The sequence below is a fragment of the Cetorhinus maximus genome, chromosome 21 (genome assembly GCF_964194155.1).
Source record: "Cetorhinus maximus chromosome 21, sCetMax3.hap1.1, whole genome shotgun sequence".
Lineage (NCBI taxonomy): Eukaryota > Metazoa > Chordata > Chondrichthyes > Lamniformes > Cetorhinidae > Cetorhinus > Cetorhinus maximus.
In genome coordinates this window covers 26066177-26093971 of record NC_135899.1, presented here as the reverse complement: position 1 = coordinate 26093971, position 27795 = coordinate 26066177, and the positions used below count along the sequence as shown (strand labels likewise).

At 44.8% G+C, this 27795-nt stretch overlaps 1 protein-coding gene across 2 annotated transcripts in view; it reads right to left on the bottom strand.

Annotated features, from left to right (window-relative positions):
* Nucleotides 1–16776, bottom strand: part of LOC144695786 (complement C3-like) — a 67565-nt gene extending 50789 nt beyond the window's left edge. For both annotated transcript variants that reach the window (XM_078566769.1, XM_078566770.1), the window contains exons 1-5: nucleotides 16646–16776; nucleotides 14692–14893; nucleotides 12506–12677; nucleotides 5291–5361; nucleotides 4253–4341 (exon numbers count right to left, since the gene is read on the bottom strand). In XM_078566769.1, the coding sequence (XP_078422895.1) occupies nucleotides 4253–4341; nucleotides 5291–5361; nucleotides 12506–12677; nucleotides 14692–14893; nucleotides 16646–16710 (599 nt within the window). In that variant the 5' untranslated portion in view covers nucleotides 16711–16776. The remainder of the gene's footprint in view (nucleotides 1–4252; nucleotides 4342–5290; nucleotides 5362–12505; nucleotides 12678–14691; nucleotides 14894–16645) is intronic.
* Between the last annotated feature and the right edge of the window lie 11019 nt (nucleotides 16777–27795).

The following is a 27795-nucleotide window of genomic DNA, read 5'->3' as shown; positions in this document are numbered from 1 at the left end:
GTGTTGTGAGGTGAATCTGTCTTTAGTAAATAAAAGGACATATTGAGGAATGTGGTTCAAAAATCGGAGAAAGCACGTTTTAAAATGTATTCATTCACACAGTATGGAAATCATTAGCAAGGCCATCATTTGTTGATCATCCTAATTGCCCTTGAGAAGGTGATGGTAAGCTGCCTTCTTAAATCACTGCAGTCAGCAGGTGCCAGTTTATGCTAGTGGTTTGGATGCAACTAACTGGCTCACTCGGCCAGGGCAATTAAGAGTCAACCACATTGTTGTGGGTCTGGAGTCACATATGGGCCAGGCATACAAGACCATGGGCCTTACACCAAATATCCATAAGACAAACCTGCCCCCTCCATATTGCAGTGCCCCACCCCACCCCCAGCTCTCCTGGGTTATCAAAATCCACAATGAGGCCTTGGGCAACATGGACCATTTTCCATATCTTGGGAGCCTATTGTCAATGAGGACAGACATCGACGACAAGGTTCAACACTGCCTTCGGTGTGCCAGCGCAGCCTTCAGCCACCCGAGGAAGAGAGTGTTAGAAGTCCAGCGCCTCAAACCTGGCACCAAGCCCATGGTCTACAGAGCAGTAGTGATATCCATCCTCCTATATGGCTCAGAGACATGGGCCATGTACAGCAGGCACCTCCAAACTCTTGAGAAGTACCACCAGCGCTGCCTTGGCAAGATCCTGCAAATCCATTGGGAGGATAGGCGCACCAATGTCAGTGTTCTCACTCAGACCAACATCCCCGGCATTGAAGCATTGACCACACTTGATCAGCTCCGCTGGGTGGGCCACATCATCCACATGCCTGACAGGAGACTCCCGAAACAAGCACTCCACTTGGAGCTTCAACATGGCAAGCAAGCCCCAGGAGGGCAGGGGAAATGCTTCAAGGACACCCTCAAAGCCTCCTTGAAAAAGTGCAACATTCCCACCAACATCTGGGAATCCCTAGCCCAAGATTGCCTGAAGTGGAGATAAAGCAAGCGGGAAGGAGCTGAACACTGTGAACCTCATCGCCAAGGGTTAGCTGAAGCCATGCGTCAACAGCAAAAGGAGCGCGTGGCAACCCGGGCACCTCACCCACCCGTTTCCCCTACCACTGTCTGCCCCACCTGTGTTTAGAGACGTTAGGCTGTGCATTGGATACTTCAGTCACCTGGAAACTCATTTTTACTGTGGAAGCAAATCATCCTCAACCCCGAGGGACTGCCTAAGAAGAAGATGGGCCAGATCAGGTAAGGACATCCAATTTCTTTTCGTAAAGGACAGTAGTGAACCAGATGGGTTTTTGTAACAATTGGTAGCTTTAGGGTCACCATTTTGAATACTAACGGTTTATTCTTGAATCATTTAATTAACTGAATTTTAATTGTCCTGCTGCCATTGTGAGATTTGAACTTGATGTCTCTGAATTATTTGGCCAGGCCTCTGGGTTATTAACCCACTTACACAACCACTGTGATACCATACCGTTATAGTTCACAAATCAATGTTCCTTTTCATTGAGGCCAGAATACTGTCAATAAAATAAATGGAAACAAAGCAAGAGACATGAAATCCTTAAATACCAGTTCATCGTTGCTTAATATTAAAAGTATTTAATTTGTTAAAGTTAACTCTTAGGTGGCAAAATGTGCATGAATGAAGCCAATTGTGATATCACCAGAGGGCAGTAATGGCTTTACACAACATTCCTAAGTTACTTATTTAAGTTCATTCACCCTCAATAAACATGAGTTCATCCAAAACTCTGCTGCCCCTCTCCTAACTCACACCTAGTCCCGTTCACCTATCAGATCTGTGCTTGATGACATACTTTAAGCCCCCGGTTAAGCAATGCCTTGATTTTAACATTCCCATCCTTGTTTTCAAAGCTGTCCATGACCTCGTCCCTATCTATCCTTTTTACTTCCTCAAGCCCTATGACCCTCTGAGATCTCTGCACTCCTCCAAACTAGGCACTGGAGGATCCCAGATATTCACCACTCCACGATTGGCAGCTGTGCCTTCAGCGGCCCAGGCCAAAAGGTCTGGAATTTCTTCCCTAAAACTCTCTATCTCTCTACCTCACTTTCCCCCTTTAAGATACTCCTTAAAATTTACCTATTTGACCACACTATTTGTTGTGATATCTCCTCATATGGCTTATGTAAAGAAAATATATATTTTTTTCCTAATGTTACTGTAGGATGATGTGAAGTAGGCTTGTGGGGGCTGTGTGTGTGTGACTAATTTAATTAAACTGAAGACAGTCAGACTGCAAGGTTTAAATCATCAATTGTTAATAAATGTCTTAATTTAATATTTAAAATCTCTAAAAGTGATAGTGGACTCTTTACTTCTGACTTCAGTACACATACCTTTTCATAATAAATACGAATTGCAAAATCATTGTGATAGCTTGGCCAAGTTTCCCTTTGGGATTTGGCCAACCTGGCAATTGCCACCTGCCATATCATAACACTCAATATCAAATTTTGTTTGATTACACTCCTGTGAGGCACCTTGGTATGTTCAAGAAAATTGTAGTTGTGCATTTCTGGTAAGGGTTCCAAATGTTTCCTGGCTACCTGGCTGAGCTACGTGCATGAGTTTCAAACTTCTTTTAGTTCCTTCATGTCTCTCCAATTAGATCCAGCACCTAACTGGATTTGAAACAAAAACAGAAAGTGCTGGAAAAACTCAACAGCTCTAGCAGCATCTGTGGAGAGAGAAACAGAATTAACGTTTTGAGTCTGTATGACGCTTCTTCAGAGCTGAGGAGAATTGGAAATGTGATGAAATTTATTCTGTTTAAGGGGCGGGGGTGAGACAGGTGGAGCCAGATAGAAGGCCAGCAATAGGTGGGAACAAAGGAGGGATTGACAAAGATGTCATGAATTAAAGGACAAAGGGAATATTAATGGCAAGTGGTCAGTGCTAAAAAAGGTGCTGATAGTGGCACAAAGGTAAGAAAGCAGAATGTGGTAATAGCAGAACAAGGGTAGCATTGTGTGAAAGAACAACATGGGACAAGTAACAGATGGCCCTGTAGGGGATGGGGTGGGCGGAGGGGGCGGTGGTGGGGAAAAAAAACGATAAAAAATGGGACAGAAGTAGGGGGGGTGAAAAAAAGGGGATAAAACCACGTTTAAATGAATCTACATTCATTTTTTTTATACACTATTTTAAAAAAATATTTATTCATTTATCCATGGTTTTATCCCCATTTTTATTCCCCCTTTTATTGGTTTTACACCTCATCCAATTCTATTCTTCTTTCAAACCAGGGTTCCACCCAATTCCATGAGATTCTCACTTGGTGCACTGGGTTATATTTATCCTCTGGCTCATGCTTTCTACCAACGATAAAGCAATGGAACCCCTGACCTGTCAATCTCCCCTGCAACCAATTCTGGGTTTCTACATGTCGATCCTGCAATCATCTAAACACAGCTTCCTGATTTATCTCATCCTTGCTTTTCATAGATTGATAGAATGGTTATGGCATAGAAGGAGGCCCTTTGCCCCACCATGTCTGTGCTGGTTCTCTGCAAGAGCATCTCGTACCACTCCCCTGCCATTTCCCCGCAGCCCTGCAAATTTTCCTCTTCAGATAATGATCCAAGTCTCTTTTGAAAGCCACGATTAAATCTGCCTCGGTCACATTCTCAGGTGGTGAATCCCAGATTCTAACCATTCACTGCATAAAGAAGATGTCCCCATGTTGCCTTTGCTTCTTTTGCCAAGACCTTTAATCAGTGTCCGCTGGTTCTCGATCCTTCCGCGGATGGAAACAGTTTCTCCTATCCTCTCTGTCCAGACCCCTCATGATTTTGAAAATCTCTGTCAAATCTATTCTCAACCTTCCCTTCTCCAAGGAGAACAGCCCCAGCTACTCCAGCCTATTTACATAACAAAAGTTCCCCATCCCTGGAACCATTCTCGGGAATCTTTTCCTGCACCCTCTCAAATGCCTTCATATCTTTCCTAAAGTGCGGCGCCTAGAACTGGGCTCCAGTCACTTTGCATTTTGCAAACTCGTTGATGTCCTGCACTGAGGCCTGTGGCCCTTCAACTTGTACACTTCCTTAAAAATTCAATGCGGAGCAGCCTGGGAGAGCTTGGTTGCTGGTAGGACTCTACCCTAATAAGGAGTCAACAGCTTCAGTGATTTCAGGAGGGGTGGTAAGAGAAAAGAATTTGCACATATATACCGTGACTTTAAGAAAAAAGTAACAGATTGAGTCTTACATTTCAGATTTGATGGTGATTTCACCACTGTGCACGGAATTTGAGCCATACTGTTCACTCACACTTGCTAAGACAGTGCCCTGGGAATCCTAGAGGAAAAAATACTTGGAGTTCAATAACTGCAATGATGAAACAAAATCAAACAAAAGGGAAAATTCACAGATCAGCTGTGGAGGCCAATGTTAAAACAATGTTAACCATTACAATCTAAATTCTGTTGTTAGCTTCGTCTGTTTCAACAGCTGTTCCAATGGGATCCAAACAGTTCTCTTGAGCTCCTAAACATGCAAAGTGGAGGCTTCTCTCCAGTACATGTATGGGATTCCAGGACAAGACCTGAGGTAAACCATTGACAAAAATCAGAAGTAATTCCAGAGAGGATGACTTTGACTCATATTAATCGGTCGCTGAGTACCCAGGAGTTTAGTTCAGCCTCATGGCAGATCTACCTATGCTAAAACCACTCTCATGAAGGTCTGGCTTAAATATTTAGTGCTAACGAGGACTTGGTACGCAGCAATGAGCATGGCCATGCAAGACATAAGTAATCATTGGTTAGGCCTCAGATGGAGTGTTGTATCCAATTCTAGGCACCAAACTTTCTGAAGTTTGTCAAGACCTTGGAGAGGGTGCAAGAGGGAGTTACTGGAATGGCACCAAGGATGAAAGACAGGAACTGGTGAAGCACAAAGAAAGGTGGCTGTGCAAATTTCTCAATAGTTTCATTTGGGTACTCCATGGGTATTTCAAAGAGAGAGGAATTTGTTAATGACAGGTTGAGACATAGCTCCAGATATAAAAGGATCATCTATTGATCTATGGGGGAGAAATTCGCCATGACCACATATTGATGAAAGTATTTTTAGCAACTTGCAGCATCGTTATAATAGACAAGAGGGTATTTGTTGGGAGAGAGGGCTATGCTTCATAAAAGCTACACATGCTTGCACATGTACATATACACATAGTCAACGGGTAGAGCATGGAACCATAAGGTAAGGTGAGCACCAAGAAAGAAGAAAGAAAATCATCACTTACCAATACTTCCACTATAACAGTGGAATTTATGGGATTCAACCCTTGGTCAAGAGTAAAGATTTGGTATTGTACTGAAAAAAAAATTACAATATTACTACTTATAAATGCAAGTGTTGTAACTTATGGCTGCACTTGTGAAACCTTGTGATCCAATCACACAGAAACAATACAACCCCCAGGGATGATCTTAATATTTACTCAGGTATGCTTCTGAAAATGTTGCTGTCTATATGGTGCCACACTCACCTCTGAGGCAGGAGGCTCAGGTCCCACACCATATACTTTAGCACATAATCTAGGCTGGCACGTCAACGTTAAGGATCCTCACACTTTTGAAGATGCTGTCTTTCCATTGAGGCATTAAACTGAGTTCCTGTCTCCCCTCTCCTCTGCATGTTATTTTGGGAAAAAGCAGGGGTGTTCTCCCTGGCCAATATTTGCCACTCGATCAACATCACTGAAACAGGTAACCTGATCATTATCACATTGCTGTTTGTTGTGATGGGCGGGGGGGCGCGGGGGTGGGGTGGGGGGGGGGTTGATGGGTGAAATATGACTGTCACATTTCCTTCTTTCCAAGCATGGACAGGCTTCAAGAAGTATTTCAGGGGCTGTACAAAGTGCTGTTGTAGATCCTGAGGTCATGTCAGCAGAGTTATCCTCAAGCCAACTACTTTCAAAGTTTACAGCATTTGATGTGATACGTGTCCTTTGTGTTTGGTGGGGTATCAAAAATAGCAATTCAACCGGCCCAGATTCCCATTGATGTAGCAGACCAAGGCTGTGCGAGAATCAGTAATAAACATTCCCCAGCACTTCCAGTGTGCAACTGAATCCTGGGACACGGTTGTAGAAAAACAGAACGGAGCTTATTTTAACGCAACTCGCCAGGCAGGGATCCCAGACAATCATGTGGAATGCCAGTTTTAACACAGCCCACTCACCCACCCACAATGGTCAGGATATAATTCCCCTCACAGGAGGTGACTTCAAAGGCAGGTGGGTGCTTGGTGAAGATCCCGCTGCCTTCCTGCCTCCTTCCGATTAAGTCCGGAGCGAGTAACCACACGGATGGGCTTCTTATTCGGATTCTAGTTCAGGGCCTTAAGTGGCCATCTAAGGGCCACTTGAGGGCCTCATCTTGCCGTCGCTGATATTCAGCCAGCGGTGGTCACGTGGCTCACCATTTATTTTTTATACATTCACAGGATGTGGGCTTCGCTGGCTGGGCCAGCATTTATTGCCCATCCCTAATTGCCCTTGAGAAGGTGGTGGTGAGCCGCCTTCTTGAACCGCTGCAGTCCGTGTGATGTAGGTACACCCACAGTGCTGGTAGGGAGGGAGTTCAAGGATTTTTGACCCAGCAAAATTGAAGGAACGGCAACATATTTCCAAGTCAGGATGGTGAGGGGAACTCCCATCTATCTGCTGCCCTTGTCCTTCTAGATGGTAGTAGTCATGGGTTTGGAAGGTGCTCTGTCTAAGGAGCCTTGGTGCACCTTGTAGATGATACACTCTGCTGCCACTGTGAATCGGTGATGCGGGGAGTGAACGTTTGATGGTGGTGTCTGAAACATTATCTGTAAGGTATGATTCCGTGAGGATGATTTTGTCAGGCTGTTGCTTGACTAGTCTGTGAGTCAGCTCTCCCAATTTTGGCACTAGCCCCTAGATGTTAGTAAGGAGGATTTTGCAGGGCTGAGTTTCCGGTGCCTAGGTCAATGCCGGGTGGTCCGTCCGGTTTCATTCCTTTTTTGAGGCTTTGTGTAGCGGTTTGATACAACTGAGTGGCGTGCTGGGGCCATTTCAGAGGCCATTCAATCACATTGCTGCAGGTCTGGGGTCAGATTTCCATTCCTAAAGGACAGTAGTGAACCAGATGGGTTTTTACAACAATCGACAATGGTTTCATGGTTACCATTAGACTTTTAATTCCAGACGTTTATTGAATTCAAATTCCACCATCTGCTGTGGTGTGATTCAAACCCAGGTCCCAGAGCATTACCCTGGGTCTCTGGATTACTAGTCCAGCAATAATACCACTATGCCATCACCTCCATCTGGGGAGATTGCCCAGAAAACCCTATCAGGTTTGCCCGCAGCCTTCGAGGGCGTTGTTTCCAAGGGCCTTGTATCAGGAAGGGGTGGGACCCACAGAAAGCCCCCACCAACCAGGGGTGCTGTCAACCCCACTCTGCTCCCCCACCAGCCAGCACGCCCCCTCCCAGGGAACCCCATCCCACTCCACTTACTTGCACTGGAGGATTCGTCTCTGATCTCTGTGTAGGTAGCCAGTGCAATACCGACAATGGCCACTGCTACCAGTAGCACTGCGGGTACTAGAGAGATGCTAGCCTCTGATTGACCAGTAAAATGTAGTATAATAATGGATGCTCTGGAGTGACTTTAAGGTTATAATCCTATGCATATATGTGTAAAAACTATTGCATATGTTGCATATATATGGGCAACACGCACACTTCCTGAAATAGCTAAGGATGAAATTGAAAGAGATTGGCATCTTATTAAACTCAATTCTTTATGTGTCCAATCAATGCAGAACAATAAGCAACATAATCAATACAACACTATTAGATTGCTGAAACAGCAAAATGCAAGTCAGAAGAAATTGTGTTCAAACTGTACAATGCTTTGGTCAGACCACATCTTGAATACTGCGACAAGTTCAGATGGCTGAGTAATGAGGAAGGCATCTAGGCATTGGAGGCAGTGTAGACAAGAGCCAAAAAGCTGGTCCCCACAATCCCCATTGACTAGAGAAATTTGAGCTTTACAGCCAGGATAGGAGGTGTTTGAAATGTGATCATATGAGGTCTGTAATGTAGTAAATGGTATTTCTACCTGGCTGCAGCCTTAGTTCAGTGGGAGGTCCAGTGCTGTCCAGGTGACTGCCTGATCATACTAAAATAGCCTCAGGTCTCCCATGGAAAGACAACACGGGGGTCCCACTGGTTATCCAACTGGTGGGTGGGACCCCCATCACTGCAACTGAATTCTGCTCAATATCACTCTTCACTGATTTCAATGGAGTATTTATTGGGTGGGGAGTTAAAACCAGCATCTCATCCACTTCCATCAGCTTCCCACCAGACAAGTTACCCTACAATTGCCACTGAGTACCAAGGCCAGGTTATCATGACCCATTGCCATTGAGTTAAACTAATGCCCAACTTCATTTGTCCTCCAGAATTATAGAATGGCACCACTTGGAAGGAAGCCATTCAGTCCACCGTGCCTGTGCCGGCTCTCCAGGAGAGCTACCCAATTACTCTCATTCGCCTGCTCTTTTCCCATAGACCTGCAAACATTTCCCCCTTCATGTATTTACACAATGCCTTTTACATATGTACATACAAACAAGGTGCAGGAGTAGGCCATTCAGCCCCTCGAGCCTACTCCACCATTTAATAAGATCATGGCTGATCTTATACTAACTTGAAATCTGCATCCCACCTACCCCCATAACCTATCACCCCCTTGCTTACCAAGAATCTATCCACGTCTGCCTTAAAAATATTCAAAGACTCTGCTTCCACTACCTTTTCAGGAAGAGAGTTCCAAAGACTCACGACCCTCTAAGTGAAAAGATTTCCCCTCATCCCTGTCTTAAATGGCGGCCCCTTATTTTTAAACAGTGCCCCCTAGTTCTAGATTCTCCCACATGAGGAAACATCCTTTCCACATCCACCCTGTCAAGACCTGTCGGGATCTTAAATGTTTCAATGAAGTCACCTCTTCCTCTTCTAAACTCAGCAAATACAAGCCTAGCCTGCCCAATCTTTCCTCATAAGACAATCTACCATTTCCAGGTATTAGTCTGGTAAACCTTCTCTGAGCTGCTTCCAATGCATTTACACCCTTCCTTAAATAAGGTGACCAATACCGTACACAGTGCTCCAAATGTGGTCTCACTAGTGCTCCGTACAACTGAGGCATAACCTCCCTACTTGTGTATTCAATTCCCCTCGCAATAAATGATAACATTCTATTAGCTTTCCTAACTACCTGCTGTACCTGCATATGAGCCTTTTGTGATTCATACACTAGGACACCCAAATCTCTCTGCACCTCAGAGCTCTGCAATCTCTCAACATTTAGATAATATGCTTCTCTTTTATTCTTCCTGGCAAAATGAACAATTTCACATTTTCCTACATTATACTCCATTTGCCAGATCTTTGCCAACTCGCTTGAGCCAGCTGTTTGTAGCCTCCTTATGTCTTCTTCACAACTTACTTTCTGACCTATCTTTGTGTCATTAACAAATTTGGCAACCATCTCAACCATCCCTTCATCCAAGTCGTTTATATAAATTGTAAACAGTTGTTGTCCCAGCACTGGTCTCTGTGACACACCGCTCGTTACATCTTGCCAACCTGAAAAAGACCCATTTATGCCTACTCTCTGCTTCCTGTTAGCCAGCCAATCTTCTATCCATGCCAATTTGTTATCCCCCATGCCATGAGCTTTTATTTTCTGCACTTAATCAAATGCCTCTGGAAATCTAAGTACAGTACATCCACAGGTTCCCCTTTATCCAGAGCAATTGTTACTTCTTCAAAGATCTCTCATAAGTTGGTTAAACACAATTTCCCTTTCACAAAACCATGTTGATTCTGCCTGATGACCTTGAGCTTATCCAAGTGCCCTGCTATAGCTTCTTTAATAATAGCTTCTAACATTTTCCCTACGACAGATGTTAAGCTAACTGGCCTGTAGTTTCCCACTTGCTGTCTCCCTCCCTTTTTGAATATTGGAGTTACGTTCACTATCTTCCAATCTAATGGGACCTTCCCCGATCTATGGAGTTTTGGAAAATTTAAACCAATGCATCAACTATCCCACCAGACACTCCTTTTAAGGCCCTAGGATGAAGCCCATCAGGACCCGGGCTATTGTGAGCCCGCAGCTCCAACAATTTACTCAATACCACTTCTCTGGTGACTGTAATTTTCCTGACTTTCTTCCCCACTTCCATTTCATGGTTTATAGTTGCTTCTGGGATGTTACTTGTATCCTCTATAGTGAAAACTGATGCAAAATTCATCTGCCATCTCCTTGTTTTCCATCATCAATTCTCCAGACTCACTTTCTGTAGGACCAATGCTCACTTTGTTAACTCATTTCTTTTCTAAATGTTTAAAAAACTCTTACTATCTGTTCTTATATTTCTGGCCAGCTTTCTCTCATACTCTAATTTTTCCCTCCTAATTAATCTTTTAGTCATTCTTTGCTGTTCCTTATATTCTGTCCAATCTCCTGGCCTGCCACCTGTCTTTGCACAATTATATGATTTTTCTTAAGTTTGATACTATCTTTAACCTTTCTAGTTAACTATAGATGGTGTGTCTGTCCCTTGGGCTTTTCCTTACTTGTTAGATTGTATCCAGTCTCTGCATTCTGGAATATCCCCTTAAATATTAGTCACTGCATCTCTGTTGACCTATCCCTTAACCTAATTTGCCAGTTCACTTTAACCTGCTCAGCTTTCATGCCCTCATAATTGCCCTTATTTAAGTTTAAAAACATAGTCTCGGACCCATTCCTCTCTCCCTCAAACTGAATGTAAAATTCAATCATATTATGGTCGCAGCTACCTAGGGGTGCCTTCACTATGAGATCATTAATTACTCCCATCTCATTGCACCATACCAAGTCTAGTATAGCCTGCTCTCTGGTTGGCTCCAGAACATACTGTTCTAAAAAACATTCAATGTACTCCTCATCTCGGCTATCTTTGCCCATCTGACTTTTCAAGTCTATATGTAAATTAAAATCTCCCATGGAGTACTGTGTGCAGTTTTGGTCCCCTTACCACAGACAGAATATTATTGTCATAGAGGAATTGCAATGAAGGTTCACCAGGATGGCGGGACTGTCTTATGAAGAGAGGTTGGGGAAACTGGGCCTGTATTCTCTAGAGTTTCGAAGAATGAGGGGTGATCTCATTGAAACCTACAAAATACTTAAAGGAATAGACAGGGTAGATGCAGGTAAGATGTTTCCTCTGGTTGGGGAGTCTAGAACCAGGGGACATAATTTCAAAATAAGGGGGAAGCCACTTAGGACCGAGATGAGGAGAAATTTCTTTACTCAGAGGGTTGTGAACCTTTGGAATTCTCTACCCCAGAGGGCTCTGGAAGCTCAGTCATTCAGTATGTTTAAGGTAGAGATTGATAGATTTCTGATTAACAATAGCGTAATAGGTTATGGGGATAGTGTGGGTAAAAGGCATTGAAGTGTTCGATCAGCCATGATCATATTGAATGGCAGAGCAGGCTCGACGGGCTGAATGGCCTTCTCCTGTTTCTATGTTCCTATGATTATTGACATGCCTTTCTGACAAGCTCCAATTATTTCTTCCTTTATGCTCCACCCTACCATGTGGTTACTGTCAGGGGACTTGTACACAACTCCAGCAAGTGACTTCTTGCCTTTACCATTTCTCATATCTACCCAAACTGTTTTCATAGCCTGGTTTCCTGAACTTAGGTTATTCCTCTCCATTGTGCTAATACCATCATTAACTAACAGAGCCACCCCTCCACCTTTCTCTTGCTTCCTGTCCTTCCTAAATATCCTGTACCTTTCAACATTGTGGTCGCAGTCCATGTCCCCCAGCAGCCATGTAATGGCTATCAAATTGTAATTATTTATTTCTATGTGCGCTCTCAGTTCATATGTTTTTTTTTTGATGCTACGCGCATTCAGATACAGAGCTTTTAGTTTTATCCTTTTATTCTTTTTATAACCTGTTGATCAGTTGATCTGCTGATTTACTGTTAGGTTTGTACTCTCTTTCGCTTCCTGTTACGGTCTGTTTTTAATTCCCTGTAATAATACCTTTTGGAAAGAAGGTTACCATTCAATCTGTTTCCACTGGCCTTTCTGGCAGTGCATTGTAGATCACAACAGCTCACTGTGTATAAAGTTCTCCTCCTCACCCCTCAGTTACTTTTGCCAAATAACCTAAAGAGAACTTTCACCTATAATAGCTAACAGTAATATGTAACACATTGGGGCATGAATTTGCCTGCACTCTATCAGTGAAGACAATGTGACTTGCTTGGTTGCCTATATGTTCACAGACAATAAATTTGCCCAGGTGATTTCCTAACACTCAAACGGATATTTTGTCTCTGTACGAAGAAAACAAACTAAGGCAATTTTCTGTTCGGTGGTCCAATTATTTACCAGTTTCATCAGGCGTATAGATCGGTTTATCAGTCACGATATAAATGAAATAGGGTCTTGATGACAGGCGGATCTGTGCCTCTCTGGTCTTTTCAAATGGGATTTCAGCTACGAGTATTGCATACTGTGCTGTATGGGCGAAGTTCAAATGCTTTGTCTTTTCTGGAAGTACCTGTGAAATTAAAGTTTCATGGGTTACTACTGCGATGATTTGCCCTCAAGTGACAATACGGCAGTTCACAACAACAGGATGCATTTATTTTGCAGAATAAAAGTGACACTGAGCCTAAGGAAAAGATATTAGGACTGGCGATCAAAAGTAGGGGTCAACTTGGTTCTAAGGAGCCATCTAAAAGGAGGAGAGAATTAAGGAAGAAATTCCAGAGCTTAGGGCCCCGTAGTGAGTAAATTGATAGTGCATTAATAGAATAAGTGCATTGTGTTTGTATTTCCTTATAAAGCTGAGGACAGATATATCAAATAAAGATCAAGGGATCCAATCTATCAGAAATCTAGCATCATACAATTGCACTCAATCAGAATGAGCAGTTACATATTCATATTTATTTATTATTTATAATATTTCCCATATTTTATTAACAGGAGATTTGATTATGTGAATAAAATATCCTATCAGACTAACATCAATGAAACCAGTGTGGTCTCACATGGCCATTACCAGCCTCAGAAAAATATCCTAAATTCAGGTGAATCATAGAGGACACCAGTCAACCAGGTATTTGGTGAAGGGATCTGTTATTTAATTATGTCATTTGGCTCATTGGCAAAATGATAAATGAGTGATAATGATTGTGAAGGGAATGTTTTGATCAATGTCGAAGGCACAAACGTAAGTGTGAAATGGTTTGTGTAAAACTGACGGTATTGCATCTGTCACACCTGATATTCAATCCCATCGGGAGCAATTTTAACCTAACCAGCTTGTCCATAAATTGATGGCACCACGCGCAATGCTGGCTTTACCCCTCCTTTGACCTATTTCATTTTACATTGCGGGTGTTAATCTGATCCTGTGGGACTCCCACCCTAGTGAGTTAGTTTTAAATGACCCTATGGAACTGAATATCGGAACGGGGCATGTGACATGTGGCTGAGTCAATATCACACGCCTTCTAAGATGCAATTCTACCCAATGTCCTCTGGAACATTGGATGTGTAGTTTATACAGTATCCAGCGGACATACCAACAAACAGTGCAAGGACCCTGAGGAGCGACCTGATCGAGATATGAGGGGCATGGACAGGGTGGGTAGGGAGCAGCTGTTCCCCTTAGTTGAAGGGTCAGTCACAAGGGGGCATAAGTTCAATGTGAGGGGCAGGAAGTTTAGGGGGGATGTGAGGAAAAACTTTTTTACCCAGAGGGTGGTGACGGTCTGGAATGCACTGCCTGGGAGGGTGGTGGAGGCGGGTTGCCTCACACTGTGATTCTGTGATTCTGTGTGACAGCGGAGGTCAGTTGGCAATTCATTCTATCAGACAGATAGATAATGGATGGTAGAAATAGAGAGTGAGAGGCAATAAGGATATGATGTAGCACCAAGGCAGGCATTTCTCTATAAAGTTCACAATTCATTTTATTTAATTAGTTCTGACAGTTGTGCGATTAATTTGATAAAGAAAAGAATCTGCTAGGAGTTTTGCAGCTAAAGGATTGAGTTGTGTGGAATAGTTGCATAGTCTAATCTTGCAATTTCTTGAATATGAAGATTAAGGGGTGATCTAATAATTGAGGCATTTAAAATGGCTAAAGCATTTGATAGGGCAGAGAGAAAGAGAGAAACTATTTCCTCTGGTGGAGGGTAGTCCAGAATAAAAGGGGAAAATAAAAACCTGAAAATTTAAGCTAGGCTGTTCAATGTTGATGCGAGGGAGCATTTCTTCACCTAAGGGCAGTGGACAACTGGAATTCTCTCTGTGAAAATGCTGTTGAGGCTGGAGGTCAATTGGAAATTTCAGAAGTGAGGTTGCCAGATCTTTTTTGGGCAGGGGTATGAAAGGTGATGGGATCAAATGGGTGGGGGGGGGGGCGGTGTGTGTGCAGTGGTAGATGGAGTTAAGACACAGATCAGCTGTGGCCTATTGAATGGTGGAACAGGCTCGAAGGGCTGAATGGCCTCCTCCTGCTCCTATGTAACCTCGGCCAAAATCCTCAACCATCACGTTACCTGTGCAAGGATTACTCTGGTGAAGTTGTTCGTCTGGTTCAGTTCGACCGTATATTTCTGGGACGATATTATACTCTGTGCTTCCCCTGTTGGTTCCTTAAAGTAGACGGTGATGGCAACACTTGTGAGGGCCTCAAACACTTGAACAGTGATGGTCTCATCCATGCCGACGTGAACAACATTGGGAGCGGTGATCAAGTATCTGAGGAGAATATACATGGCACGCCGTTCAGGAAATCCAGTGTATCTGCCAGATTGCAAATTCAGCCCCACCAATCGCAAAACATTTCGATTGTCTGACCTACCAATCCCCTCCCCAGAAGTAAGCAAATGGATGAGAAATTAGACCCAGTCCTATTTGCTCTCTCAGGCGGACACAAAAGATACCATGGCACAATTCTGGTCTCTTGCGCATCTCCCAATTTCAATCGCTCCACTATTGGTGACCGTGCCTTCCGGTCCCTGGGCTCTGGAATCCTCTCCCTCTCTCCTCATTTAAGATGCTCCTCAAAACCAACCTCATTGACCAAGCTTTTGGCCATCTGCCCTAATATTCCTATATTTGGCTCAGAGTGCATTTTTGTTTGATAACGTTCCTGTGAAGTGCCTTGGATAATTTTATTACCTTAAAGGAACTCTATAATTACAATTTGCTCTTGCTGCTGTTGTTTTGAATAACAAACAGAAGAGCTCTCCCTAGTATCCCCAAACCATTGAATCATAGAGTACAGGGGGCCTTTTGGCGTATCATGCCTGTGCCATCTGTTTGGAATAAATGATTCTTTTCAAGTGTATATATCCAACTCCCTGCTGAAAGTTACTACTGAGTCTGCTTCTATCACCCTTTCAGGCAGAAAACATTACAGAATCATAGCAACTCAACATGTAAATAAAATGTCCTCCACATCTCCCGCTCCTAATATAACGGATATGAAACTCGATGCCCAAGAAGAGAAGAGTAATTCGCTCCCTGGGTACACAAATGCAGTCACTGTTGCAATGTAAGAAATGTGAGAGCCAATTTGCGCACAGCAAGCTCCCACTAACGTCATGTGATAAGGACCAAATAATCTGCTTTTGTGGTTGGCTGAAGGGTAAATATCGGACAGAACGCCTTGGAGAATTCACCTGCTCACCTTTGAAATAGTGATGAGGGACCTAACTGAGGTCTTTAAGATTATGAAAGGGTTTGATATTGTTTGAATAGAGAAGATGTTGCCACTTGTGGGGGAGACCCAAAATATAAGGTAGGCACTAATAAATTCAGTAGGGAGACCAGAGTGCATTGTTAAGATCTGGAATTCACTGCCTGAGAGTGTGGTGGAGGCAGGTTCAATCAAGGCATTCAAAAGGGAATTAGACTGTTATTCAAAAAAGAACAATGCGCAGGGTTATGGGGAGAATGGCATCAAGTAAATTCTTATTTGGAGAACAAGTGCGGACATGATGGGCCAAATGGCCTCTTTCTGCACTGTAAGATTCTATGATTCAGTAGAAACTGGAACTCGTTGCCACAAGTTCAGGTGAATAGAATAGATGTCTTTAAGGGGAAGCTGGATGAACACATAAGGGAGAACGGAATGGAGGGATATGCTGATGGGGTGAGCTGAAGGGGAGTGAGAGGAGGCTCGCGTGGAGCATGAATACCAAAATAGACCAGTTGGGCCAAATGGCCTGCTTCTCTGTTGTACATTCTATGTAATTCCCTCCAAATCAACTCCATTTTCTCCATGACTGAGAGCGTTAGCAGGGAGGAAACTGAGCATCACTTTCGTTCTGAAATGTAGCGTTTGAAATGTTAAATAAATGACTCCATGAGTATAAGGCCGCTACTTGAATTATTGCCAAAACCCTTTGCCTTTTCCTTAAACAGATCGCCCCGTGAAAATGGAGGTTGTCAGAAGTTATTACATAGAGGATTTGCTTAACTCAAGTAACTAAAGTTGATACTCACGAAGGTTTTTGCTGAGTAAGGGGAAGAAACAGACAGGCAAAGGATAATATCACCAGCCGCTCCATGACTGAATAAACGTCCAGTTAAGTTGCATCAAAGGTGGAAGTGAGCCCACTGACTGTGGGTTTTCTTGGTCAATATTGATGGTGAGTTACTCATTAATTGCATGCTAGTATGACATCTTGCTGTTCAGTGTCTCTTCAACTATACTGCTGCTGAATATCCAGGAAATGCTGGATCTCAATCATCTGTAAAATTGTTAGGGCTGAAATGTTGGTACCCGAAGCTATTTCTATGAATTAAAACCCGTAGGGTCATTTTAACCTAATTTGCTGGGCCAGATTAAAGGCAGCAATGGATAGCTGGGAAACCTTTGGAACCCTCACCTAGAATGAACAGCATCAACAACTTGTGCTTCTATAGCGCCGCTAACAAAGCAAAATGCCCCAAGGCACTTCACAGGAGCACTATCAGACAAAACCTGGTGCCAAGCAACATAAGGAGATATTCCAAAGAAGAGTCAAACGGATCCGAAACGTTAACTCTGTCTTTCCACAGATGCTGTCAGGCCTGCTGAGTTTTTCCAGCAATTTTTGTTTTTGTTGTGATAAGGAGATATTGGGACTGGTGACTGAAAGCTTGGTCCCGAGAGGTATGTTCTAAGCAGTGTATTTAAGGAGGGGAGGTAGAGAGGTGAAGAGGTGTAGGGAGGGAATTCCAGGGCTTAAGGCCCAGTCAGCTGAAGGCACAGCTACCAATGGTAGAGGGAATAAAATCAGGGTCACTCTAGAGGCAAGAATTGGAGGTTTGTGGGACTGGCGGAGGTTGCAGAGATAGGGAGGGAGCACGGCCATGGAGGGATTTGACAACAAGAATACGAGTTTTAAATTTAAGGCATTGCCACACAGCTACAGAAATATTGTCCACTTAGCTAAATTCTCATGCAAAAGAAAAAGTGCGTGGGCCAATTAACAATGCTGGGAACAGCACTGTGGAGCATTCCAATTCCAATCAGGAATTGTGTAATGCAAGCCCAGGAACATCTGAAAACACCCCTATCCTTGGTTAATATGCAACAAAGCCTTTCCAAAGGGAAAGCGGATCATCAGAGGCAGGTTTGTTTTGGCACTGAGCCTTCAGATAAGCCAGAAGCAGTCACATGGTTTCCCCAAACACATCCATGGATCAATAAAAACCCATATATGGTTTGAAACTTGTTACGTTTTATAACAAATATATCAGACAGTAATAAAAGAATAGGGGGAAAATGGTGGCATAGTGGTGATGTCACTGAGCTAGCAATCCAGAGGCCCAGGCTAATGCTCTGGGGACATGGGCTCGAATCCCACCATGGCAACTGGTGGAATTCTGCAATATAAAGCTAGTCTCAGTAACAGTAAGCACGGATTGCTGTAAAGACCGATCTGGTTCACTGATGTCCGGGAGGGAAATCTGCCATCCTTATCTGGTCTGGTCCCCATGTGACTCCAGACCCCACAATGCAGTTGATTCTGAAATGGCCTGGAAAGCCACTCAGTTGTACCAAACTGCTACAAGAAGTTCATGCCTGATGGAGTGCAGTGGTCCAAGAAGGTGTCTCATCACCACCTATCACACGAGAGCTTTGGGACGGCAATATATTCTGGTTGTGTCCATGAAGCCCGCTTGAAAGAATTAAAAACAAACTTTGTTATGCATGGATCTTTCAGATGGGATGCTGCACCAAATATATCAGACAGTAACTTCACTGTGGTTCTTTCATAACCACCAACAACACTACCCTCCTCAGCCAGTTTCCCCTTGTTCCATTTCACCTCGCGCGTGGACGGAGAAGCGTTTGAAGCACTAACGCCAACTATAGAGCAGGGAGGTTCTGGCCGATATAAGTATCGCTAATTACAAAAAGTTTGTCTCACCGTTATCAGGGGTTGGAGTGAGTAGCTCTCCTGCCTCTGAGCCAGAGGGCCCCAGGTTCAAGTCCCACTCCAGGACTCGTTGGTTATGAAAGAACCACAGTCACTTGGTGCAGGGAAGCGTGTGTGTGTGGGTGCCCAGCCTCAAGAACTGGAGAGGGTTGGCGACAGGAAGGGCAACGGGCTGTAAAAACCACCTGCCACGTGCAAACAAAAAAATGATGGTTGATGTGAACGTGATCAACCAGTATGGTAGCGACCCCATGTAACATGGCGAAAGCCGAGAGAGGAAGGAAAATTCCACCGGTATCATATTGTCGTTTGTGGGATCTTGTTGTGCACAAATTGGCTGATTCCCTGCATTACAACAGTGACGGCACTTCAAAAATGCTCAGTTGGCTGTAAAGCATATAGAGCAATCTCCCTATATTGGTGGCGAAATGCGCAAAGTCTTTATTTCTTTGTATCAGAGTCCGAGGGTACATCATCAAAGGCCTCAGTAATCAGCATTTTGTCACAAGGAGGGGCAGTATGAAATTTGGGTAATAATATTATATGGACCACAGTGAATTAGTCCCCACTACCCTCCTCAGCTGGTTTCTCCTTGCACTGACGTTATTAAAAATTAAAATCAACTTTAGTTCCCCACCAAGCCACACATTGACCTGGAAATATATCACTGTTCCCTCAATGTCGCTGAGACAAAATCCTGGAATTCCCTCCCTAACAGCACTGTGGGTGTACCTACACCACATGGACTGTAGCAGTTCAAGAAGGTGGCTCACCACCACCTTCTCAAGGCCAATAAGGAATGGGCAATAAATGCTGGCCCAGCCAGTGACCTCCACATCCCATGAATGAATTTTAAAAAACACCGGCATGGGCCTGATGGGCCTAATAGCCTGTTCCTGTGCTATAAGAGCTTTGAAATTCAGCACTGAGGATTCGATGAATGACCCCCTGATACTGCAGAGAAAGCAAGGGTGACTACTTCAATATTATCCATTTTACTCAGTGACCCAATGTTATGTCTGATCTCAAACTGTTGATATATTCTGAATACTTAGGGGATGTCTAAGGCAAAGGTGCCATGGGTAAAGGGGAGACAAGGCTGTTGAACTATGTGATAATGGAAACGCAATTTCAAGAGTTGTGTCATGAAGCTATTAATATATATAATATTATTGGGAAATATTTTTATTTTAAAATAGAGGTTTAGCCTGTGGGTTTGTCTTAATTGGATTAAAGCCAGCCAGTATAGGTGCTTTGATGTGTACTAGTTTTGAGATGTAAGAGAGGTAGAGTGCATTTGCATTTTTTGAACAGAGCATTCAAGAAGTGGGGCCTAGTAGCAGAGACCAAGCAATATGTTTATATTACTAATAAAATTGGTAAAGGGGTTTAGAAGAGGTGGAATTCAAAGAGGCTGATGATTCAATGAGAATTTACATTCAGTGAGCTGTGCTAGGTATAACTTCAGCAGTTTTTGTGTGTGCAGAGCAGAGGCAATGTGAGATCAAAGTAGCTGTAAGCCGACAACTGTCTCCACAGGAACCAAAGTGAAAAGAGCCTCATTTTGAATTTGTACGGTGAAAATGCTTTGCCTGGTGTCTGGCTAATTCTATGGGTGCTGTTGCCTTAATGGAGATTAGTTTGGGTATTTGTTAAAAGTTATGATGGTAGTAATTTGTAGCCATGTGTATATATTTAACTTGTGTAAATTAATAAAATTTTCATTTAGTTTAATATAAAACCTCTGGAGAACTGGTGGTCTGATTCCAGAATTTAGAGTTGCATCTCAAACATACCACTTAAAAATATAGGTTATGACAGTTGTTTCAAGTTTCCCTCTGGGATTTTTAAATAACTCAGCTTTAAAGAAAGGCTGTCTCATGACAGTTGCCAGAGCAGGTAAATGGGCCACATTTCTGTGACTCATCCTTTGTGCACAGAGATATAGATCTTGACTTAATGTGATAGTGCAAAACAGTTGATAAAGAGCAATGTGGTTTTTATTCATACATCATCATCAATGGAAAGTGGCATCAGCTTGGATTGATAAGTGGCAAGTAACATTCATGCCACACAAGTGCACCAGGCCCAAGAACAGAGAGTCTAAACATCTCACTTTGACATTCAATGGCATTACCATTGCTGAACGCCATCTCAGCTTGATGTTCAATGATATTTCGAACACTCAATCCCCCAACATCAACACCCTGTGGGTTACTATTAACCTGAAACTGAACTAGACTAGGCGTTTAAACACTGTGGCTACAAGAGCAGGTCAGAGGCTGGGAATTCTGCAGTGAATAACTCTCCTCCTGACTCCCCAAAGCCCGTCCACCATCTACAAGGCACACGTCAGGAGTGCAATGGAGTACTCTATTTGTTTGGATGATTGCAGCTCCAACATCACTCTCAAAGCTCAACACCATCCAGGACAAAGCAGCTCACTTGATTGGCATCCTGCCTACCAGCTTAAACATTCACTTCCTCGACCACCGATGCACAGTGGCAGCAGTGTGTAACATGTACAAGATGCACTGAAACAACTCACCAAACCTTCAACAGTACCGGGACCTCTACCACCTCCATCAGCAGACACATGGGGACACCGTCACCTGCAAGTTCCCCTCCAAGTCACACACCACCCTGGCTTGAAACAATGTCATTGTTCATTCACTGCCTCTGGTTCAAAATCCTGGAACTCCCTCCCCCTCATCGCACTGTGGGTGCACCTATCTCACCTGGACCGCAGTGGTTCAAGAAGATGTCTTACCACTAACTTCTCAAGCGTGATTAAGGATGTGTAATAAATGCCGGTCACTGACGCTTTGTGAATGAGTTAAACAGAAAAGAAAATCAGCAACGAAGTCCAAAATCTGGACCTACGGTACCACAGATGGCCACCAGGTGTCAGTCAGGTCCCTTGTGTCTGTTGGAATGCAACTGAAACAACAACTTGCATTTATAAAGCACTTATTAAATGTCCCAAGAACCTTCACAGTAGCGAGATCAAGCAAAAATTAACACAGAGCCAAGGAGGAGGGGGTTTAAGGTTTGGAAGGATAACTAAAAACTACCACAAAGCGGCAGGTTATAAGAAGGGTCTTAAAGGAGAGGAGTGATGCAGAGAGCTGAAGAGGCTGAGGGAGGGAATTCAAGAGCTGAGAACGCAATCACCCGGGAAGTGGGGAATGCACAGGAACGCAAAATTCTGGGAGGATTGTGGGGGTCACAGAGACAGGGTTGGGGCAAAGCCGCAGAGGGGTTTAAATGAGAATTTTAAATTCGAGGCTTTGCCGGAGTAGATGCCAATCTCAATCGGAGAACACGGGGGGCGATGGGTGAGCAGGAGCTGTTGTGAGTTAAGAAACGGCCCGCGGCGTTTCAGACGGGGTGAAGTTTACGGATAAAAGCAAAATACTGCGGATGCTGGAAATCCAAAACAAAAATAAAGTACCTGGAAAAACTCAGCAGGTCTGGCAGCATCTGCGGAGAGGAACACAGTTAACGTTTCGATGCTGCCAGAACTGTTGAGTTTTTCCAGGTATTTTTATTGTTGTTTTGAAGTTTACGGAGGTTGGAACATGGGAGGCCGGCCAGGAGGGCTCTGGGAGAGTCAAGTCTAGAGGTAATGGAGGCAAGGAGGAGGGTTTCGGCAGCAGATGAGCTGAGGCAGGAGTGGAGTCAGGCAGGAGTACGGAGGCGGAAATGGGTCATGGTCACGGAGCAGGTATGTTATCAGAAGCTCAGCTCAGGGTCAGATGAGGTGCCAAGGTTGTGAACGGCCTGGTTCAGCCTCTGACGGTATCCAGGCAAGAGAGTGGAATCGATGGTGAGGGAACGGAGTGGGGATCAAAGACAATGGCTTCAGCCTTCCCAATTTTTAATAGGAGGAAATTGCGACTCAAACAGCACTGGATGTTGGACAAGGAGTCTGATTATTTACAGCCAGAGGAGGGCTCGACAGAGGGCGAAAGGCAACTGCAAGTGAACGTTGAAGCTGCACCACTGATCAATAGTTAGCACCTCATAACAATAGGAGAAATTTTAATTGTGGGTTTTAAACATGGGCCGCAGTGAATCAGTCGCCATCACACTCCTCCGTCAGTTTCCCCTTGCACGGACGTCAATGGAGATTAAAATCAGTTTCAGTACAGCATGTCCAATTCAATATGGTTCCAGTTGATGCGATACGTCAAGTGTGCGAGGGTACTGGGTGGTAAGTGGTGGTCAGTCGGTTTCTCACCGCTTGCTTTCAGCTCTCTCTGCGAGCTAGCAGTATAACTATTATGAAGAGACAGCCGAGTGTGTAAGCCTTTCCCACCAGTGCACAGCCTCGTCATCAGTAAACCCTATGCAGTGCCTCCCCATGGCGACACACGTAAACTGGGCAGCTCATGGATCAAGGCTAAACTACAGGGACTCGGAGGAGACCTCGCCCCCATGCACAGGGCAGACAGGCACACCAGGGTGTGGTTATGCCCCGGTGCCCACAAGCCAGACCCCAGCTGTGAGTAGATAGCCCCTCTGCCTTGTGGGTGTATCGGGAGAGAAGAAGGCTAGAGGGGTAGACCCTGACACAAAATCCAGAGTGGAATCTCGCGGGCGGGAATCTCCCATCTACCAGGCAGTTTTCCACCAACTCCTGCAGCAGAGCTGGTACCAAACAGTACTGGTTTTACCCTTTTCCTTTGGACAGGACTGGCAATGCCAAGAGAGGGGTCCAGCTGCTTGGGCAACTCAGGGTCTCCATACTATTTGCCCAGGCCTGTCGGCTGGAGAGTGCACTCCAGCCTCATGGTTTGCATTGGCACAACTCGGGAAGAAACAGTTGTCGGTTATAAGCTCTCGCTCGATTGACGTAGAGGGTGAGCGCCAGGGGCTGCTTCCGACAGGTGGGAGAGGTCATCTCTACCGCTTGCCCCAAGCTGGCGTAGTCAGTTAGGTGCTGGTCCACCACGGGCTGCTGGCGTCAGTGGGTGCTTGGAGCTTGGAGGGTCACCTCTCGACAGGTAATCTATGCGATGGGCTAAGACAAGCCCAACAAAGAAGGCACCAGGCTTTCCCATTGCGCGCTGAAATGTAAGGACCGTGGGCCTGTATTACTGACAAACCTCCTGCTGTTTGGCGATGCACGCAAGACAGTTGTGATCAACAAAGAACTTAACAAGACTCCATGTGGACATTGCTGCACTGCAAGAAACCAGGCTCACTCAAAGTGAATCCCCTAAAGGGAAACCACTACACATTCTCCTGTCAGGGGAAAACCCAAGAGGCAAAACGTGAGCATGGAGTGGGTTTTACAGTGAAAAACACTCTACTCTGTAATGATTAAAACCCCCACAGACGACTCAAATAGGCTCCTTACTCTTTGAGTTTGTCAGCAAGCACAGGCCCAGTTAACCTCATGTGCATCCATGCCCCAATACTCACCTCCACCCCAGATGTCAAGGATGAATTCTATGAGGCACTTGGTTTGGCCATCAGCTGAATTCCCAGCACCGAGGGACTGTGCCGTCTACCTGCTCTGGCATCCCATACTGGAGTTCGCTTGCAACAGATTGTAGCTCAGTGCTCCCAGGCCTGCAAGGAATTCGGGCCGGCAATCAGCGTCAGGAAGACCAAAGTTACGGGTCAGGGCACAGAGACTCCACCTTCCGCCAAAGGTTGACAACCTCACACTGGATGGTGTCGACAGCTTCACATACCTTGGGTCAACAATTACCAGCAGCCAGTCCCTTGATGCCGAAATCAGCACCAGGATTGCCAGGGCCGCAGCTGTCAAGTCAAAGTTGAAAGGTTGAGTGTGGACGAACAACCAAACTGACCAGAAGTGCAGAGCTCCGTGTGTACCAGGCTTGTGTTGGCAGCAGCCTCCTTTACAGTAGCGAGGCTTGGACAACTTACGCCAGTCAAGAAAAGCAGCTGAACAGCTTCTGCCTCTGCTGCCTTCGGTGGATATTGGGCATCTCTTGGAAAGCCAGCTTGCTGAATATGGAAGTGCACCAGTGTGCAGGGGTCCCAAGCATGTTTGCCTCCTTGAGTTAGTACCAATGTTGTTGCTGAGTCATGTGAGCTGAATGGGTGATGGCCGCTTCCACAAGGGCACGTTCCGTGGTGGGCTTGCTATCGGCGCCAGATCAACAGGTCCACCCACGTCTGCCATACGAGGATGTCTGCAAGCGAGACTTAAAAGTTGACAGGGATTGGAGTCGATGCTTAGGAAGCCCTCGCTGCTGACTGGAGTGCCTGGAGACCAACAGCCAGGAAGGGCATGGAAAAAAGCAGAGGAACAAAAGAAATGACCAGATGGTGGAAAAGCGGGCATCACCAGAGGCAAACAAAAAAAAATCAGTTGAATTCAGGCCAACGCTATTCATCTGTGCAGCTGCGGAAGGAACTGCCACTCACAAATCCGCCTCTACAGCCACAACAGACAGTGTTCAATACAGAAGCGACATACACCCTGGGTGTAGTCCACCATCTCCCTAGACGGACACACGCCATCAATTTGTTCTGAATGCTGAGAGATTTGACTACAGCGGGGGAGCCATGAGAAAGGGAAGATGAGGCTGCTGGACTACATGGTGACCGATAGACAATTTCAAGAGTTCAAGAGGATAGCTCTAGATTTCTGGGACTCACCCTTGTCACAGAGGCATAGATTCTGACGCGAGGTAATCGTGTAAAAGTGATGGGAAACTAACGCAGGTTTTAGTGACTCATCACCATCAATGGCCAGAGACAACATAAGCAATAATAATAAAAGCAAAATACTGCATATGCTGGAGATCGAAAATAAAAACAGAAAGCACAGGAAATAACTCAGCCACTCTGGCAGTGTCTGTGGGGAGAGAAACAGAGTTAATGTTTCGAGTCCACTATGACTCTTCTTCAGAGCTGAAAAGAGATCGAAATGTGATGGGTTTTATGCTGTCGAGAAAAGGGGGGAGGGGGAGGAAAAATGAAAGGGAAGTTGGGAACAAGAACAAAATTACCTGGAAAAACTCAGCAGGTATGACAGCATCCGCGGAGAGGAATACAGTTGGCATTTTGAGTCCATATGACTCTTCATCAGAACTAAGAAATATAGAAATGAGGTGGAATATAAGCTGGTTGAAGTGGGGTGGGACAGGTAGAGCTGGTTGGAAGGCCAGTGATAGGTGGAGGCCAAGAAGAGATTGCCAAAGATGTCATAGACAAAAGGACAAAGGGGTGTTGATGGTGGTGATATTATCTAAGGAATGTGCTAATGGGGACATTAAGGGTAGCAAGCAGGACAAGCTAGTGGTAGATGGCCCTAGTGGGGGTGGGGTGGGGGCAAGGGATCAAAATGGGCTAAAAGCTGGAGATAAAACAATAGATCGAAATAAATTTTAAAATAGGTGGGAAAAGAAAAATATATTTTGTTAAAAATTATAAATTATTGGAAAAAAGGGGATTGGAAAGTGGGTGGGGATGGAGGACAGAGTTCATGATCTAAAATTGTTGAACTCAATATTAAGTCCGGAAGGCTGTAAAGTGCCTAGTCGGAAGATGAGGTGCTGTAGGTTAGAGGACAGGAGGGATTAAATGACAAAGATGTCATGGAACAGGAGGCCTAGGGAGTGGCAATGGTTGTAGTTACTATTTAAATGGAAATTTAGGAAATATAGGACTGCAGGACCACTCTTAGCCACCAGATGTCAATAAGACACTTGGCTGTTGGCTCAGTGTTGGCTTTGCAACTGAAACAACATCGACGTGCATTTGTAAAGCGCCTTTAGCACTGAAAAATATTCCAATGGTGACTTGTCAAACAAGAGCCAAAGAAGGTGATTTTAGGATCTCAAGTGGGCAAACTGAAAGATTGCTCAAATCTTTAAGGGGGACTGTAAAGGTGACCAGGGTGAAGAGGTGGAGACATTTTACAGAAGGAATTCCATGGTTAGGACCGATACAGTTGGAACATGGCCTCTCGCAGTGGGACAAAGGCATGAGGTAGTGCACAGGGGGCCAGAACTCGAGGAAACTCTTTCGAGTTATCAACAGTCACAGATTGCAACTCTTTCAAGTACAATCACAGTTCTTGGTTTCTGGGAGTGGGACATGAACCCACAACCCTCTGATTCAAAGGCGAGGGTGCTATGAACTGAGCTACAGCTGACACCTCAGAACTCGAGGAACACAGAGTTCATGGGGGCTGGATAAGATTAATTGGGAGGGGCAAGGCCATGGAGGGATCTGGAAACAAGGAGCCAATTGTAAAATCAAGGCATCGCTTGACCAGGAGCCAAAGTAGGTCATTGAGCATTGTGGTTGATGGGTGAATGGGACTTGGTGCAAGTAAGGACACGGGCAGCAGAGTTCCTGGCGAACCCTGTGAAGGGGGGTGGTGGGGGGTATGGGGGGAAGGAGGGTAGCGAACCTGTCCGATCGGGCATCCGAGAGCAGTGCAAATACGCGGACGCGTACTGCGCATGTTCCAAATTCAAAGGTCCGGAATACGGGATAAAACAGCATCCCGGCAACATACAACCTGGGACACGGGACAATTGCCTCAATTGCTGGACAACCTTGTAAAATCCGAGGTGGTTGGTCACCCTGCAGGAGTGGAAAACTCAGCTCAGGGTCAAATAGGGCCGTTGCAATCAGTGTGGCTCAGCTTCAGACAGTGGCCAGGGGAGGGGGAACGACACCAGAGGCCAAGGGGCAGGAGACACTGGCTTTGGACTTCCCGCTATTTAACTGGAGGAAATTGCAGTACAGTCAGGACTGGATGTCGGACAAGCAGCCTGACAACAGAGAGACAGTGGCAGTATCAAGTAAGATCCAGACTGCAGTTTCCCCACTTGCTGGGAGACAGCTGGAGGCCAGGCCACACGCTGTTCACAGACTGAAAGGCAAGTTTGAAACAGTTCTGCCAAAGGGCCATGAAGGCTCGAAACGTTAACTGATTTCTTCTCCGCCGATGCTGCCAGACCTGCTGAGTTTTTCCAGGTAATTCTGTTTTTGTTTTGAATAAGTACAATAACATTAGTGCATAGAGGTGAGAACAAAACAACCTCCCACTCTGTTTTCAAACATTGTAGTCAGCCTCTTCCATCAGCATTAGTAAAGGAAATGATGGCAAAAGCCCAACACACATTACTAATACAATCCTGAGAAACATACCTACTGCACACAAAGGCATGACACGATATTATTTCCCATCACTCTATAAGATCATATTCTCTGGCTATTGGTCAC